General features: G+C 34.1%; 1 protein-coding gene across 1 annotated transcript; it reads right to left on the reverse strand.

The window, feature by feature from the left end:
- Positions 1-8,866: 8,866 nt before the first annotated feature.
- On the reverse strand, positions 8,867-14,029 carry RRF (ribosome recycling factor, chloroplast precursor). The gene is made up of 11 exons (XM_059584256.2): positions 13,753-14,029; positions 13,322-13,475; positions 12,822-12,888; positions 12,614-12,709; positions 11,283-11,380; positions 10,873-10,984; positions 10,224-10,265; positions 9,773-9,829; positions 9,592-9,642; positions 9,359-9,415; positions 8,867-9,100 (listed from the first exon to the last, which is right to left on the reverse strand). Exons 1-11 carry the CDS (start codon positions 13,838-13,840, stop codon positions 9,083-9,085), a joined length of 840 nt encoding a protein of 279 aa, XP_059440239.1. The 5' UTR covers positions 13,841-14,029; the 3' UTR covers positions 8,867-9,082.
- Between the last annotated feature and the right edge of the window lie 2,851 nt (positions 14,030-16,880).

Here is a 16,880-nt window from a genome sequence, read left to right on the forward strand (position 1 = left end):
TGGTACGCTTGGTTTTCAATGCCAAAAATTTGATACTAGGTTAAAGCAAGGTTGCCAAAACTTTGAGCAATAGAGAGGTTGGATTACAACAATTACGTGGAAAATTGACCGTATTGAGGAATGCTTAAGAGATGTATCGATACATTAGCATTGGAAAGTTGAGTATTTTTTTTTTTAATAGGTAAACATCTTCTTCTCATTCCATAAAAGATTCAGAGCATTTCATAAAAGATTTTGAGCATAAACCTCTTGCATCACAAAGCATCAAGCTCTTAAGAACATAGGTAAAAATTTTGTGGTTACAAAGTTGTACATACATCGAAAAATCTAACAATCAAATAGTATCATTGACCTCTGATCTCACTCATGTACAAACTATATTTATGACATAAATCCGCTCCTGACGAACTAAATTTAAGACATGGGTGTGAGAGATAAGCCCTCACACTGAAAATTATTTGTCCTCAACTTGAAAGCCTAAACAACATAAGCAAACAAAAACAAAAAACAACAAACAGCAGCGATAGGCTCACACAAAAGCGCTTGAGATTCATGCGATCCACGCTCTAGCGTGTTTAAACCACAACTGTCGCGTGTCGACCAGAGGGAAAATGTTTGTTGTCTACAGGACTTGTTGGCGCTGGGAAAGAATGTGTAATGGCATGTATAGGACTCGGACCGGCAACGAAAACGTATATCTACTTCGGAAAAAGCCAATCTAAGAACCCTTGCAGAAACCGACAAAGCCAAAAAATCAGGGAGGACAACGAACGGCGAGGTGGAGTAGGCGGCCAAAGTGGTGGCGGAGGTTGGGCGTTGCTACTGGAGTCTAAACAAAATCTTAAAAAAAAATAAGGAAAAAAGGTGAAGGGTGGAAGGATGGAACCCTTTTGGATCGCATTGCGGTATACTGCTCTTTCTGTTCCTTTCTTTTTTCTTCTTCTATAACTTATTACTTATATATAACATATGCTATATATAACTTATTACTTATATGTAACATATGGTTACCTATATATATATATATATATATATATATATATATATATATATATATATAGGTAACCATATGTTATATATAAGTTATAACTATAGATTATTGTACCATGTCATACAATATTATGAGATATGGTTAAGTTATTAATTAAATTATTTAATAGTTAGTATATAAATGTGGTTAAGTTGTTAGTATCATGACATATAATATTATAACATATGGTTAGGTTATTAACTAACATATTTAATAGTTAGTACAAAACCATAAAACTATATTGAATAGTTAGTATATAAATACGGTTAAGTTGTTTACTAACATATTTAATAGTTAGTTTTATTTTTATGAATTTGTTAAACTATTTTTATGATTTGGTCAAAGAACTTCATGGACCTAAGAAAAAAATTAGCAGCAACGGTAACTGTTCCGATTATTTTTATGAATGTGTTAACTATTTTTTTGAAGTATAAATTTACTTTATTAGTTTCTTTTGTTTGTTTTTGTAGAATTACGAACAAACATGGTAGAAGTTGTGTTGTCGTGTAACGACTTACGTAATGTGAATATGTGATAATGTATTTTGAACTAATACCCATATTATATTTTTGGGCTTTTTGTTGGACAATGGACAATAAATTCAAGAGTAAGGTAATGCACTTTGTTCCTCATCAAGGCTTTTTAACAAAATTTGTATTATTTATTAGGGTTAAATACTATTTTGCTCTTTGTGGTTTAACAACTTTATTTTTTGCTCTCTCAGTTTCATTCTATATCGCAGATGATATCTTAATAATGGTTAAAAACCGAAAATAGCACCTCCGTCTAAACTCCATTAAAAAATTGACGAAAATCCATGCCAACACTCATAAAAAATTGTCACGTGTCCATATACCTAATTAAAAATAAAATAATAAAATTTTTTAAAATTAAAATAATTAAAAACATTAAAAATTAAAATTCAATTAAAAAAAAAAAAAAAAAAGGAAAATGGGAGGCTTCCGGCCACTCCATTTGGCAAAATGGGGGTGGTTAGGGCAAAATGGGGTGGCCATTTTGCCTTAAGGGGTATCTGGCCACCCCTTGGCAGGTTTGGGGGTGGCCGAACCATCGCCAACTTGAAAAATGGGGGTGGCCCAAACCACCCCCAAGACGATTGGGGGTGGTTTGGCCACCCCTGTTTGGCTTGAGGTGGTTTCGGCCACCCCAGACTGGCCGATCTGGAGGTGGTTCAGCCACCCCAAGGGCCAACCCCCCACCCCCCCACTTTTTTTCTTTTTTTTTTAATTGGCCTTTTGGAGTAGTCGAACCACCGGGTGGTTCAGCCACCCCAGATCGGCTTGTTTCGACCACTCCAGGCCAAACAGGGGTGGCTAAGCCATTTTGCAAGCTGGGGGTGGCCGAACTGGCCACCCCTTAGTGCAAAATGGGTGGCCCACCCCCATTTTGCCCAAAAGGGGTGGCTTTCTAGTTTTTTTTTTTTTAAAAAAAAAATAATTAATTAATTTTTTTTAATATTTTTAATCTTTTTCATTTTTAATTATATATATGGATATGTGTCGATTGACTACATTTTTTAATGATGCTGATGTGAATTTTCGTCAATTTTTGGACAGAATTTATATGGATATACCATTTTTTGTTTTTAACCAATATTGAGGTACCAACTGTGATACAAAACGAAACTGAAATGACAAAAAATAAAGTTGTTAAACCAAATGGGTCAAAAAATTATTTAACCCTATTTATTAAACCGAGTGCATCTTTTATGTGGTCATGGCACAAAACAAGGGTTTTGTGCCCACCACATAGAGTTTGACACATTAGCTCTGCAGGAAAATTTCAAGAAAAATATATGTTAGCAAAACACATGATTATTTCTTCCTCAGCCATTTGAACCACCACTCGCCTCCGACGGGATCTACCCATGCCCAAACATCGCCGCCAACCCCCTACATCTCTCTCTCTCTCTCTCTCTCTCTCTCTCTTCATTAGCCCCGTGGGGGTGGGGTGGTGTGCGGCAACCCCCGACCCACGGGGGTGGCCCACAAGCCACCCCTAGGGCCATGGGGTGGCCGCGCGCCACCCCAAAAGTGGCTGGGGTGGCTCGCAGGTCACCCCTAGCCAGATCTGGGTGCCCCGGCCCATGGGGGTGGCCCGTGAGCCACCCCTAGGCCATGGGGTGGCTGCGTGCTACCCCAGAAGTGGCCGAGGTGGCTCGTGGGCCACCCCCATGTGTCGGTGCTCCTCCCACTTGGGGTGGCTACCACCCTTCTAAATTTTTTATTTTTTATTTTTAATTGAGAGAAGATTGATTAATCTGGTGTTTTGTTCTCATTTTTATTTTTTGTTCTAAGTTAAGGTATCAGTTTCTGAATGGTGGGTACAAAACAAGGGTTTTGTGCCATGACCGCATTGAAGTTAAACTCTATTAAACCTCCCTTCCCATGTTTTTCAAGGTTAAAGAACTTTGAGTAAACGGACTAAAGGAGTAAAAATACTCAACACCTTTTTTTAATGTATGCATGGTGCTGTTTACCGTGAAGTTTTCATTTGTAATTTGTTTTGTACTTAATCATTTATGTAAAGCTCTTTATATTTATTTTATTTGTAACGTAAGTTTTTATTTTTATTTATTTATTTATTTTTATATATTTTGTAGATTATTCTTGTTATAGGTAGAATATTCTTAATGAATAAAGTTTACTTTTTTGAGTTATGCTTATTTAATTTTTGATTTTTTTCAAACTTGAAAATAAATAATAAATAAACGAGGCGAGTCAGTCGAGTACTCGACAACATCTTAGCTAGGTTTCTTAACCGAGTTTGAGCACGAGTTTAGCTCAACTCAATTTGTATTTGATTAACTTAGAAAATTAAACGAGCTCGAGCCGGTCGAATACTTGTCTCAACTCAAATAGGTTCCTTAGCTAAGTTCAAGCACTAGGGCCTTGACAAGCTGAGCGTAAGCACAATTTTGAAATTCGGCCAAAACTCAAGTTCAAATATGTGGCCTACTAATCAAATTGACTTTGGCAACTAAATACCTAGCTCATCTCGATTCGGATACAACCCTAAGTTGTACTAAGTTTTTTTTCGGTTGATTGGCATGAGCATGGCTACATTTGCCCTTTGACTATATTTTCAAAGAATACTTTTCTATTGAAGTGCACATGAGCATCACTTTCAAAATCCTTACCCAAATATATATAAAAGCTTGAATTATAAAATTGGTACATGCACAATCAACACAAAGAAGTAAATAATTTTTAAAGTTCTACACAATTCACTATTTGTCAATGTCAATTTTATCTTACTCGAGCTCCTATTTCTTAATTCATTTTTGACCAATGTTTGCAGTCCTAACTCAGATGGATAGGAAATACCCTAGTCTTATCTAAAGAAAAATTTATTTCAAAAAGTAAATAACTTATGAGCCAAGGTACCTTTTATGGAGGGAGCTATGTTCACTAATTAGTTATTTAAAATTTTTAAATGATATAATATTATATATATCGTTAAATATAATAAAATAAAATCTAAAAAATATTTTAGATGGTGCAAATATGCCCACATGCATGGAGGAGTGCAAATGGTTGTAAAGGAAAACTTCCCCATATGCTTACTAAGACACCTTGATTTGGGTTATTCAATGGGTGTTGAACAATATATTCTGTAAATCCTTGGGACTAGAAAAGGGGTTGATGAAGGCATTATTTTAAGCCAAAAAAAGATGCAAATGAAAGCAAGCATTAGTTTAGCAAAAAGAGATTAAAGTACACATCACTCCTCTTTATATATATATATATATTAATGTTTGTACAAGTATTGTTTTTGTTTGGAGTCTAAAGTAATATATTTTTTTAATTAAAAAGTAATAAAAGCATGCACCTTTGCCTCTCCAAAACTATTACATTACATGGGTTTGAAACCCTAGGAAGGAATCCATTTCTTTTTGCACTTGCCCAATTCAAGAAATTAATAAATTATTAATTCCCTAATTATTTATTGAATAAAAAATCACTTAAAATCACGTACGTGCACATTAGCTAGCCTTCATAAGTAAGCCTATACGTTATCATTTGCGCGTGGGGACTACCACTTTAGTTTAGTTTTGTTAAGCATATTGTAATTTGACCTAAGCTTCCTTTTTATATACTTTTTTTTTTTTTAATATTTTTTTTATGTTTATGAAGAACTAAAAACAATACTATATATTGGTGGGTTTGAAAAGCTCATCTGGGCCACTTAAATATTGTACGAAATCAGAATTATTAATTAATTAAATCATTGGATCCCAAACATTATTTTTGTCTCATATAGATTTGTCACGTTGGCAAGCATTTGACATTCCACGTCGGAGCGGCACTCCAGAGGGCGGCTTTGAGGGGGAGGAAGGAAGGAAGGAATGTGCTAATCCTGCATGCTGATGTCACCATAATCAACACACACGACATTGTTTTTTGGTTTATTTATTTTGATTTTTTAGTTGGCTGGGATTGGAGGGGTTTATTTTATTATTATTATTATTATCTTATCTGCAAAGCTGAAGCTGTAATTGTATTTTATTGGGTTGTTTATTTATTTATTTTGATTTTTAGTTGGCTGCAATTGGAGGAGTTTATTATTATTATTATCTTATCTGCAAAGTTGAAGCTGTAATTGTATTTTATTGGGTTGTTTGTTTATTTTATTTTGATTTTGATTTTTAGTTGGATGGGATTGGAGGAGTTTATTTTATTAATATTATTATCTTATCAGAAGCTGTAATGGAGGACTCTAGGCTGATGTTCAAACTCAAATGCTAGGTTTCTGACTTTTTTTCTAAAATATTTGTTTCACTTTTTCTAGAAGTAACAAATTCATTTTTATATTCGAAAGGAAGACTTAAGAAATAATTACACTAGAAGAAAGATCTGTCTTTTTCGTGTCTCTTTAAAATTGATGCGGCTTTTAAAATTATCATTGAACAAAAATTTGATATTATTGTTAAGCATTACTTCGAATTTGAACGTGAGATTGCGGAGTTCAATTAATGAACGGTTTAAAATGCGAGACTCGCCTATTTGAAATAAATAAACCCCACGACCTCTTCTCTTAAGAAAAAAAATATTAGAAGAATTTCAATCCGTCCAAAACCAATTAAACAAAGTGGAAGTCATTTTCAGAAAAGTTCCTCTTCAGGGTTTGCTTATGAGAACTTACATCTATGTTCTATACAATTACGGAAAGAGAGAAAAAAATAAATAAATAAAAAGAAAGATTACATTTATTATAACTTTAGAAAAAAAAAATTACAAATTTATTAATAATTAGAGAGAGTGAATATAGTCTTCAATTTTTTTTTTTAAAAAAAATAATAATAAAATAATAGAAGAAGACGAAACCTGATTTGCTTAGTTGTTTTGAGGGAGTGGAACCGGTCTATAACATTATATTAAAGACAACATGAGATTGTTAAATAAAAGCACGTGACAAAAGGCGAGATAGCTTTCATAAAAATTACGTGGATTCTTGGTACGACGAAATGGATGGTGTGTTGTGACTCGCCCGCACCAGATGCGTGCACCAAAAAGCCGCACTGTAGTGAGCGAGGGGAAGGTTTTATATGCTTTAAATAATATTAACATATTCTTGCTCTCACTTTTACTTTTACTTACTTAAGGTAGATTAATTGGCCGTGAACCACGTCTAACAAAATAAAGATTACTAGTTCGAATTTTTTTTCCTTCTTTCATTACGTGAACATGTCAAAAAAATAAAAAAGTCAGTTAAAATTAATATTATTAAATTTTGAATTTAACTGTAATTTTTATTTTCATGTCAAAAAAATATAATTAGATTTCTCTTTATTAGAAGGTCATGTTCATAACCTTTATAGTAACTTCACTTTAAACTTTTGAATTACCATGTGATTTGACAAGTTTTTCCCGAACTTCAAAACCTCTTAATTTAAACTCTTGAACTTTTAATTGCAATCAATTTACCCATTCTGTCAATTTTTGCCCTTAAAACCCCTAAAAAGACAAAATTACCCTTCAATTTTCTCTTTATTAAAAAAAAAATTGAAAAAATAGATCATGGCCGAACCCTGGGTCACCTTATATATATATATATTTTTTTTAAAAAAAATTTAATTTGAAATTTTATAAAAAAGTTTGTGGTATAAATGTCATTGTCTCACTTTTAACGTTTAAAATCTGACGGAGAAATTCAAATTAACTGCAATTAAAAGTTCACGGATTCAAATTAAAAGGTTTCGAAATTTGGAGGCTTACCAAATCGCGTGATAATTCAAAGATTTAAAGTGAAGTTACCCCTTATATTTATGTTTTTCTAAGAATCTAATAATTTTTTTTTTTTTTTTTTTTAAAAAAAGATATTACAATTTTTACTGCAAATTTCTTATAAATTAACGTGATAATTTATGTAACATTTATCATATCAATCATGAAAGAATTAAATTGGATTATTAAATTTGATTATAACTTGTAAAAGAATTATATAAGTTGCAGTACCTCGAGTAGTTTTCTTTAAAAATAAAATAAATAAATAAAATTTCACTTTTGGATAATTGATCAAATCACCTCAGAACATCTCTAACAGTAAAAAGTATTTTATCTAGTAAAAACACTCTCTCTATTTTACCTATTCCGTTGTAGGTGTCAACTAGATTAGGAGGTGCCTACTTGCGTACATAAATGGTGAAAAAATTGATGTGGACGGAGAAGGCAAGGACGAGAGAGGGAGAGAGAAAAACTAAAAAATCTCAAATTACTTTGATTTTTTTTTTTTTTTTTTCTTTCTCCCTCTTCCTCAACAATAAAAAATAATATAAAAATATGTTGGAGTTTGTATTGAAAAGGTAGCAATTAAAATAATATATATTATTTTATTTTGTAATTTGTGTGTCCATGATCTCTCTACATAGAAGGATTCCACTCTTTTCCCAGAAAGCATTTCGGCCTCGGCTTCTTCCCTCTCCTCTATCTTGATTTCAATGGGTTGATAAGAGTATTTGTGTGGAGAGGCTTTTATTTAGAGGATAAACAAACTAAAAAGATTACCCACCATCAAAAGTGAGGAAAAAAGCAGCTTCACTTTATTTCTCAGTTGGCCGGCCAATAACTTGTACCACAAGGAAGCAAATGTTGCCTCCCTTTGCAGTACAGATGGTGGGTCCTCAGCTGATTCTACTTAAAAGTTTTCATTGTCCTTCGTCCTTTTTTCCCTAGGAAAATCTCCAAGAAATTTCCACATGCAAGACTCTTTTTTTGACTTTGTCAAGTTCCTCTGGCACCCAATGCCAATGAATGAATGATGCAAATGCTTTGTTTTGATCTTACTGCAGCTACAGATAGAGGGCCTTATCAGCTCATCTCTCTGCTAGTTGAGACTTGGTTCGGACGGGGCATCGCGACTGCAGCGATTGATACTTGCTTGGTTAGCAATTCAATCCACATCTTCCCCCCTTTGTCTGATAAACCTACCTAGGGTGGGAATGTTTGTCTGCGGTCAGCCTTTAGGCTTTTACTCCTCTTGGCTACTGTTCACCTTATCACACCACGTGATATTGTGGCTTGCGGCGAACAGGGTTTATCCTAAGCGCAGGTTGAGACAATGAACTGACCCACTCTTCCTTCCTGCATTTGTGATTGTTCCAATGCCCAAGGAAAACAGAGGTTATGCAAAAGTGCTGCCATTAATTAATTAGAAAGCCCGCCATCTGCTAGCATTGTGGTTTGGAATCGATTCTTTATCAATGGCCCACCCTTTCTTTGAACCTTGTCGATGATCGAACTTAAAGATATAAACTGAGTGCCATTTGATGAGTAACTGAGAACAAGGGAGAGGGATATGAAAAGAATGAAGACAGATAAAAAGAAAGACATATGAGTCCCACTTAGTTGATTTTCCCTTGGAGACAAAATGTTATTTGATAATTTAATAGTGTTTTTGTGAGAAAAGTATAAAAAAAAAAACAAATATGCACGAGACACTTCAACATCCAAAAAGTGGCTCTATTTCTTAGGTTCACTAGCAAGGAAGCTCTCCCATTTACTCCCATTTACATGTGTAGAGAGACAATCATTAAACCTTCAGCAACTCCTGCAAGACAATGGCAAGATAAATAGATGTCAAAAATCAGGGCTATATGAAAGGTATTGAAGTGAAAAGACAAGCAATAAACAATAATGACATTCATAGACACTTTTGACTGCAGCTATGGAGATCCACGGAGTGATGAATAGCAACTATCTTTCATTTGTAATGCAAACATGTAAGGAAAGGTACACTAAAAAGAAAATAAATTCCAGTTTCAAATGTTTAACCTATTCCATCAATTTAAGTGAGATATGATAATACCTTCTCTTTCTGTTTGAAGAGGGCATCGACCTTCTTCATATACTCATCTGTCAGCTTCTGCACAAGGAGAATGAAATGTGAAAAACAGATATTAATAACAAGGGTATCCGTGGAAGCAAATCTAGGGAAGAATTTTTGGTGCCCAGGTTTAGGGGAAACCCATAATTTCCAGAATTTTGGTCTCAGGTCCGGAAGCATCTAGATAATGGGAGTACACAAAACCGTCGAGTTACCTGCAAATCACTTGACAAGTCCTTCACAATATCTTCAGAGAAATTTTTCTCCTGCATGAAAGGAAAGCAAAGTAAAGATTAATACTCGATTTTAACAGGAAAAAAAAAAAATTTGGGACTCAAAGACGCAATTATTGGAAAGAGAGATAAAAAACCGACAATGGAATTTATAGATTCACACCTTCTCAAGTTTGTCGTAGGCTTTTAAAGTGTCTCTTCTTATATTCCTCAATGCCACCTATAAACAGTTGAGTGGAAGAAGATATTCAAGAGAACAACAAGTTCAGTGACTTTAATATAGCCTATGTATTGATCTATAACAAAGATTATTTGCACTTAGGTAAGTATACAGTGCCATGACCAAACCACACCTCGACTGAATTTCAATGTGTTCAAAGAACAAGCCATTGATGTCTGACTTTTCAACCCCAAATTAACAAGTTTCAGACAACTACGGAGAAAACGAGGGGAGGAAGGAAAAAAGAAGAAGGGGGGAACATAAAATACATTTTGTAAGTTATAGCCATTTCTTGAGATCTGGTTTGGTCTGCCTACTCTGTGCAGATACACAATTTTAATACAAGCGTAGGCACGTAGTTATCTCAAATTATCCACAGATAGTGCCACTGTACCTTCCCTTCTTCAGCCAGTTTAGCTACAACTTTTAACATTTCCTGCAATGGAAAAACAAAAATAAATTGATAATAAAGTTCTCTGTGAGCATGATTCAAGGAACTTCACTGATTGGTGTACATCTTCAGAAAACAGTATACTTCAATTTCAATACAATTACAGACGTTACAAACCATTCTTTCTATTGTGCTCTTGAACAACATTTGAAACCTCCAAATAAATAGGTAACAAGAATACTCTTAATTTAACATGTAAATGCACTTACAAGTGTAAAATAATAATAATTTTCTTTTTTTTTTTTTTTTAGAAAAAAAAAAAAAGCACCAACCTTTTTAAAGAAAAGACCTGAGCAGAAGGATATCTAAAACAAATCAGAAAACAAGTACTAAACCAAGCTCCAAGGAGCAACACAAGACAATGAATTGGCTACGGTCTTAAATCCAACACCCAGGAAAAGATAGAACATAGAAATAAAAGTAAAATTCCAGCTGAAATTTCTAATCAATTGAATACAGAAAAGACATATGGCATAGAAAAACAACATACTAAATGGAGATCTGTAAATAAAGTAAATGATTGTGACAAGTTCAAAGGTCACTGGGAATTTTAGTGATTACATGCAAAGAGATAAAAGACAAGCAGCTATACCTTCCTCCTTTCTGATGTAAGTTGAGGGAGGGTCAATCTTATCACTTCTCCATCGTTGTTTGGAGTCATACCAAGATCAGAGCCTACAATGGCCTTCTCTATAGACTTTAAGCTGAGAAACATGACACGTCAAACAGTAAAAGAGACCGCAAAGAGAGAATACATTAAAGATTTCAGAGGCCAGTCCCCTGTTCTATAGCTCAGAACAACCGGACAATTAAATCCCTTTGGTGTTCAAAAAGTCATCGAATATTCACTAGCATATATAGTTTTTTTCAGTTTACATGGCATCTGAGAAAATTTTAATTTTAACTTCTTAGTATAGACATTGTATTCATTGCAGAAGAGTAAATGAAGCATCTTTACTGGTCCTCAACCATTATTTCATGTCCTTGAGTTGATAGAAATACCTGGATTTGTCATACGGCTGTATCAAGAGAGAACTTGCATCAGGAGTACTGATTTGAGCAATGCTCTTCAAGCTAACTGGAGTTCCATAATATTCCACCTGGAAAAGGCATTAGGTTATAGCTAATCTAAGAGAAAGGATAAACAAAGATCAAATTAATAATTATCTGTGATGGCTCTATGACAAATTTTGCAACAAGTGTTGCAAAAGCCACCTCATGTTTCCTAGAACTACATATGCAGACGACATAACCTTTTTGTTAGAACATTCACCCAAAATACAAAGTCAAAATTATTAGTCAGTGGATATAGTGGGGCCTAATAGATTTTTGCTGACATGCTCCCATGATTACCACTTGCAACAAAAATTATGCAACATGAAAAAAAGAAAATCAGCACACTTATACAACGAAATGGAAGCTATTGCAAAACTAAATCACCAAAAACTACTGCAACACCAGAATCTACTTGAAAACATCAAGCTTCTCCTCATTGGAGGAAAAAAAAAAACTAAGGAAATAATTTATGCTATAGATATGCATTGCATACAATGGAGATAAAAACAAATAATAGAAATTTCATCGCTACTAGATTTTCCTTCGATCTCTTCATGTCAAAGGATACAAATTTGTCTGGTTTTAAACCTGTAAAACTTATAAATGATGGCTTCCAGTGTTGTGCATCAGTTTCACACTCATTTCTTATGTTTATTAGAGAGCTGAGTTGATACTGGGTTCTTAGGAGAAAAAGGTTTCCCTACCAACTAGTGAAACAATAGAGCATTTGAATTCCAGGTCCAGAACCAGTCTGGCTTGAATAGAAACTTAAAGTGGGTCCACCTTTTGCTCCCAAGTTCTAAACATGAAGTAATCAATACAAAAGGAACTATAATTTCAAATCCATAAACTCAACACCAACTAAAGTATGCTTTGGAACATAAGTATGATAAGTCAGTATCTTTGCTTCCACATGCACATTCACTCTTCATAATCACAACACAACCATAGATTACCATGGATGGCCTGATTAGATTATGCTTCATATAGATTTTTTTTTTCTTTGATAAATATTATGCTTCATATAGATTGTTATGACGGTATTCATGAAAAACAAGAAAAGATTTCAATCTGTCGATTAGAATGACGAGTGTAAACCTTTGTATAATTCATGATCCTGACCAGCATAAATTCGAGTGCCTTATATTAATCTTTGTATCAATGGTTTCTGCAGTGTGGGATCAGTGTCCTAAACAAAATTTGGCTGGACATTTTTCAAAAGCAGATGTACAAAAAACTGGATAAGAAAAGTAGCAAAACTGCATATAGATTCATACCTCAATTTTATCTAGCATGTCTGGGTTCGATCTCCCTGTCCTTACAGAATTGAAACTGGTTCGAACTATTTCAATAGTCTTTTCCATTCTTCCTTTCTGAAAAGCCACCAATAATATCAATAGTACACTTTCTTTCAACACTTCCAAAATCTATTGCCTTGAATTCAGCATACTAAATTTTACAATCAACCGTCAGAGACTCACTTACAGCATCTTTCTCTATCAAAGATTTCTCTGCTTGAATTTCTTCAAGAGATGCAGATACAAATCCTCTTCTGAAGGATTCACAACAAAAACACAAGATAAAAATAGGGTACCAAATAACTCACCATCCAATCACTAACTCAGACTGAGTCGACCAACATAACAATGGTACACATCCCAACTCCCATCCTAACACGGTCCATCATTTCAAAACAAAATCACCATTTCTATGCTCTAAACTCCAAAACCAGCATAGCCAAATCTATAACAATTGGAAGTTTGTTATTTATTTACTTTTTTTTCCGGATTTTTCTTTATTAACAAAAGAAAGGGGGGGTTCTGCCTCATCATAATACACAGTCATCGAGTACATATCATCTTTCAAAACAGAAATTGGAAAAATAAAGAGCATCACTCATTTGCAATAACTGCCAATCAACTTGCATCAATCAAAAGCATAACTGTAGCAAAAATAAGTAATCAAATCTTTTCCAATCAACTTGCCTCCTTTGCAAGAACTGCCTCATAACAACAGGCTTCCCAGAAAATCCAACAACACCACTTCGAAGTGTCACATAGCTTGCAGCCGAGCTCCACGAATGCGCACTAACCCTGGTCGACTGGCATTTCACAATACCCGGTCCTCCATTATACGTATCTGCAAAAATGCTCAATCATAAACCGCTCTCTCGGCAAAATAATCAATACCCATTAAGCAAAACGAAGTTGCAAATCAAACCCACTGTTCTAGCCAAAGACTCGGACTCAAACTCTAAAAGGGTCACCTAGAAAGCCAACCAATTTCAAAATTTTCATTTACATTACCAAAACAAGCCACGAGAGTCTATGAATCACTAGCAATGTCTAAAACGTCCATAATTAAGAAAACACAAGAAAATGTGAGATACAATGTTAAAGGTTTAAGTGGTACGTACCTCGAAGAGAGAGGAGGGCTTTGGGAGGGTTTTGCTGGGGTTGGATGATGGACCGTACAGGGGTGGTTGGACAAAACGGCGTCGCCATGAAGGCTCGAATGCTATTGAAGCTTGGCAAAGCTTTGTGGTTAAAGTCTCAGTGAGTGCTCGTTTGTGGGGGTAAAGTTCGAAATTCGAATCGTCAACCTCCGTCGACCAAGGCGCTAGGAAGACGAAGAATAAGAATGTGTTTTGGGTTTGTGGATAAGCATCTTCTATTGGGTTTGTTTGGCTTCCTGGACCAGGAGACACCAAACCCTGGCTAGATAGTATCCTGCGCCGGGTAGCAAAAGGCATGTCAAAAGTAGGCTTGGAAGAATAAATTTGGAATTGCGTTTAAGAAATAGAGTTTTTAATGGCTCGTTTAGGATTAAATTTGAGGGACCTCAAAGTACTTTTAACACTTAAAAAGTCCGTTTGAAGAAATAAAGTAATCATTTGTTAAAAAAATAAAAAACGCTTTTAAGGGTCCAAAAGCTTAAAAGTGACAAAAACGTACTTTTGACAAAAACTTAAAAATGAAACTTTTACCCAAAAACGTTTTTCGACTTAAAAGTTCTATTTCTCAAATGCAACCACAAACATGCTCTAAGTCAAAAAGTGTTATTTGGCAAAAGATTCATTTTTTAGCTTCTGTCCATTTTTTGAATTTTTAAACTCTTGAAAGTGCTTTTAATTTTTTTTACTAAACCGGTACCTTTTTTTTTTTAAACAAACTTTTTGAATGCTAAATTCACTTTTAGACCCCTCAAAAGCACACCCAAACAAGCCATAAATCTCACTCTAGAATTATAAGAAATTATAGGATTAAGATTTATTTAGCATTTAATTTTAGGTTATGTTTGGTATGCACAATGATTATTTAATTAAAAAATAACTTTTATTGATAATAAAAAAGGTAAAATTGACTAGCCTTGGACAAAGTTAGCTGTAACCTTAGGTGGATTAAGCGTCCGCCTAGCCTGTTTGGAAGGCTCCATTAATAAATATTAATGGGGATTTATATTTATAAAAAAAAAAAATTTAAGGGCTTAGTTACAGTTAATATTATTTAATTAATGCCCCAAATTATGGTAAATAGGTAATTAATAAATGCATGAATATCGTTTGATTATCTTACAAACTTAAATTTCTAACATTTCATTTTTGAAATAAGTCTTAAAAAATTGATAGCATTAAATAAACAAATCCAATAATATATTAATATTAAAGTCATTCTTAAATAAAATTATCACATTTAACATAGTGCAACTAGGAAACAATAAATTATTATCCCAAGTCCCAATTGCCAAATCGATTGTCACCGCATGAGATTAATAATTTTGTCCATATTTCTTCAAGGAGTAGCGCAATCAGCTGTGGATCACGCCTAATAAAACGAAAGTTACTAGTTCAAATTTTCCTCTCCCTCTTGTATGAACATGTCAAAATATTAATAATAATAATAATAATAATAATAATTATGTCCATATGCAACGTTCAAAATATGAATTTATGATTTGAGTCCATTTAAGAAAATTAAATGTTGAAAAGATGAAAAGTATTTAAATATTTTATTCAATTACAAGCTCCTCTTTATAAGTTTCTATTCTTTCTTTCTATTTTTCTATTCAGGTCTTGTTCAAATTTGAATTACTCTATTCTTCATTATTTTCCAACAACTTATTATCAAGTCCTTAAAATCATTCCATAACTGATCGATAACAAAATGTTAGTTACCAAAAACTCAATCAATCACTTGCCTTAATTTTTTTTTTATTTGATTTTAAGAAATTTTTACACTAATTTGTCTTTCCTTTTATAGATTGAAAGTGTTAGATAATCCTATCATAAAGATTATAGTGAATTCGAATTGTATGCGCATCGAGAATAATAATTTTTAAATAAAAATAAATAATATTTAAATTTTAAAAAAATGTTTCACTTAAACTTCTCGCATTTGGTCGCAAAATGTAACATTCGGAATAACTATTCCTCAATTTAAGGAATAGTCAGGTCCTCTTCTTGAAAATGTCTATTACAAGTGTTAGAATATATGTATACTTTAGCACCGATACTATTTTATTCCACATTCTTAATAAATACTTTTTTTTTACAAATAGAATAGTCATTTTTCATACCAAACATATCTAACATACCTAGTATAATTAGAGTGCTGCCCAGTATCATATCTCATTTTTAGAGTGCTTTTATCCTAGGAAGGCTCATTACGGACAATATTCTTGTGGCTTTTGAAGCCCTGCATACAATGGACACACGTCTGAAAGGGAGAAATGGGTTTATGGCAATGAAACTGGATATGAGCAAGTCCTATGATTGGATTGAATGGCCTTATTTGGAGGCAATTATGCAAAGACTGGGGTTTGAGGCTTGTTGGGTGCATCTAATAATGACGTGTGTCCGAACAGTTTCTTATCCTATTATTGTTAATGGTCACCCTAATAGAAAAAGTATCCATACTCGGGGAATTAGGTAAGGAGACTCGTTGTCCCCCTATTTGTTCATTTTCAGTGCAGAAGGTTTGAGTAGTTTATCGCTACAAGCAGAGTGGGAAGGCAAGATCACGGGTCTACCAATTGTCAGGGGGGGAACAAAGATCAACCACCTGTTTCTCCGCGGATGATAGTGTACTTTTCTGCAAAGCTAACATTCAGGAATGGGGTAACATTCAAGATGTGCTAAAAGTTTATAAAGGTGTGTCAGGACAAAAGCTTAATCGGGACAAAACATCTCTATATTTTAGCAGAAACACAAGGCAGGAAGCAATAGAGGCTACTAGCTTAGCTGCGGGGATAAGCACTACACAATGCTATGAAAAATATTTGGGGTTGCCAGCCCTTGTTGGTCGCTCGTGGAGAAAGACTTTTTCCAATATCAAAACTCGAATTTGGGAAAAGCTAAATGGATGGAAGGAAAAAAATTTATCCCAAGCTGGGAAGGAGGTCTTGTTGAAAGCGATCATACAAGCTATACCCACCTATACGATAGGTGTTTTTCAGCTCTCAAAATCCCTTTTCCGTGATATCAACTCTATGATGGGTAAATTTTGGTGGGGGCATAAGGCGAAGGATAATAAAATCGCATGGATG

The sequence above is a fragment of the Corylus avellana genome, chromosome 1 (genome assembly GCF_965113065.1).
Source record: "Corylus avellana chromosome 1, dhCorAvel1.hap1.2, whole genome shotgun sequence".
In the NCBI taxonomy this organism is placed as follows: domain Eukaryota; kingdom Viridiplantae; phylum Streptophyta; class Magnoliopsida; order Fagales; family Betulaceae; genus Corylus; species Corylus avellana.

Coding starts and splice junctions, on each gene's coding strand:
- RRF (XM_059584256.2), bottom strand. CDS start 13,840: ATGGCGACGCCGTTTTGTCCAACCACCCCTGTACGGTCCATCATCCAA. Junction 13,476..13,752: donor AGCCCTCCTCTCTCTTCGAG/GTACGTACCACT, acceptor GCATTTTTGCAG/ATACGTATAATGGAGGACCG. Junction 9,643..9,772: donor CCTACGACAAACTTGAGAAG/GTGTGAATCTAT, acceptor CCTTTCATGCAG/GAGAAAAATTTCTCTGAAGA.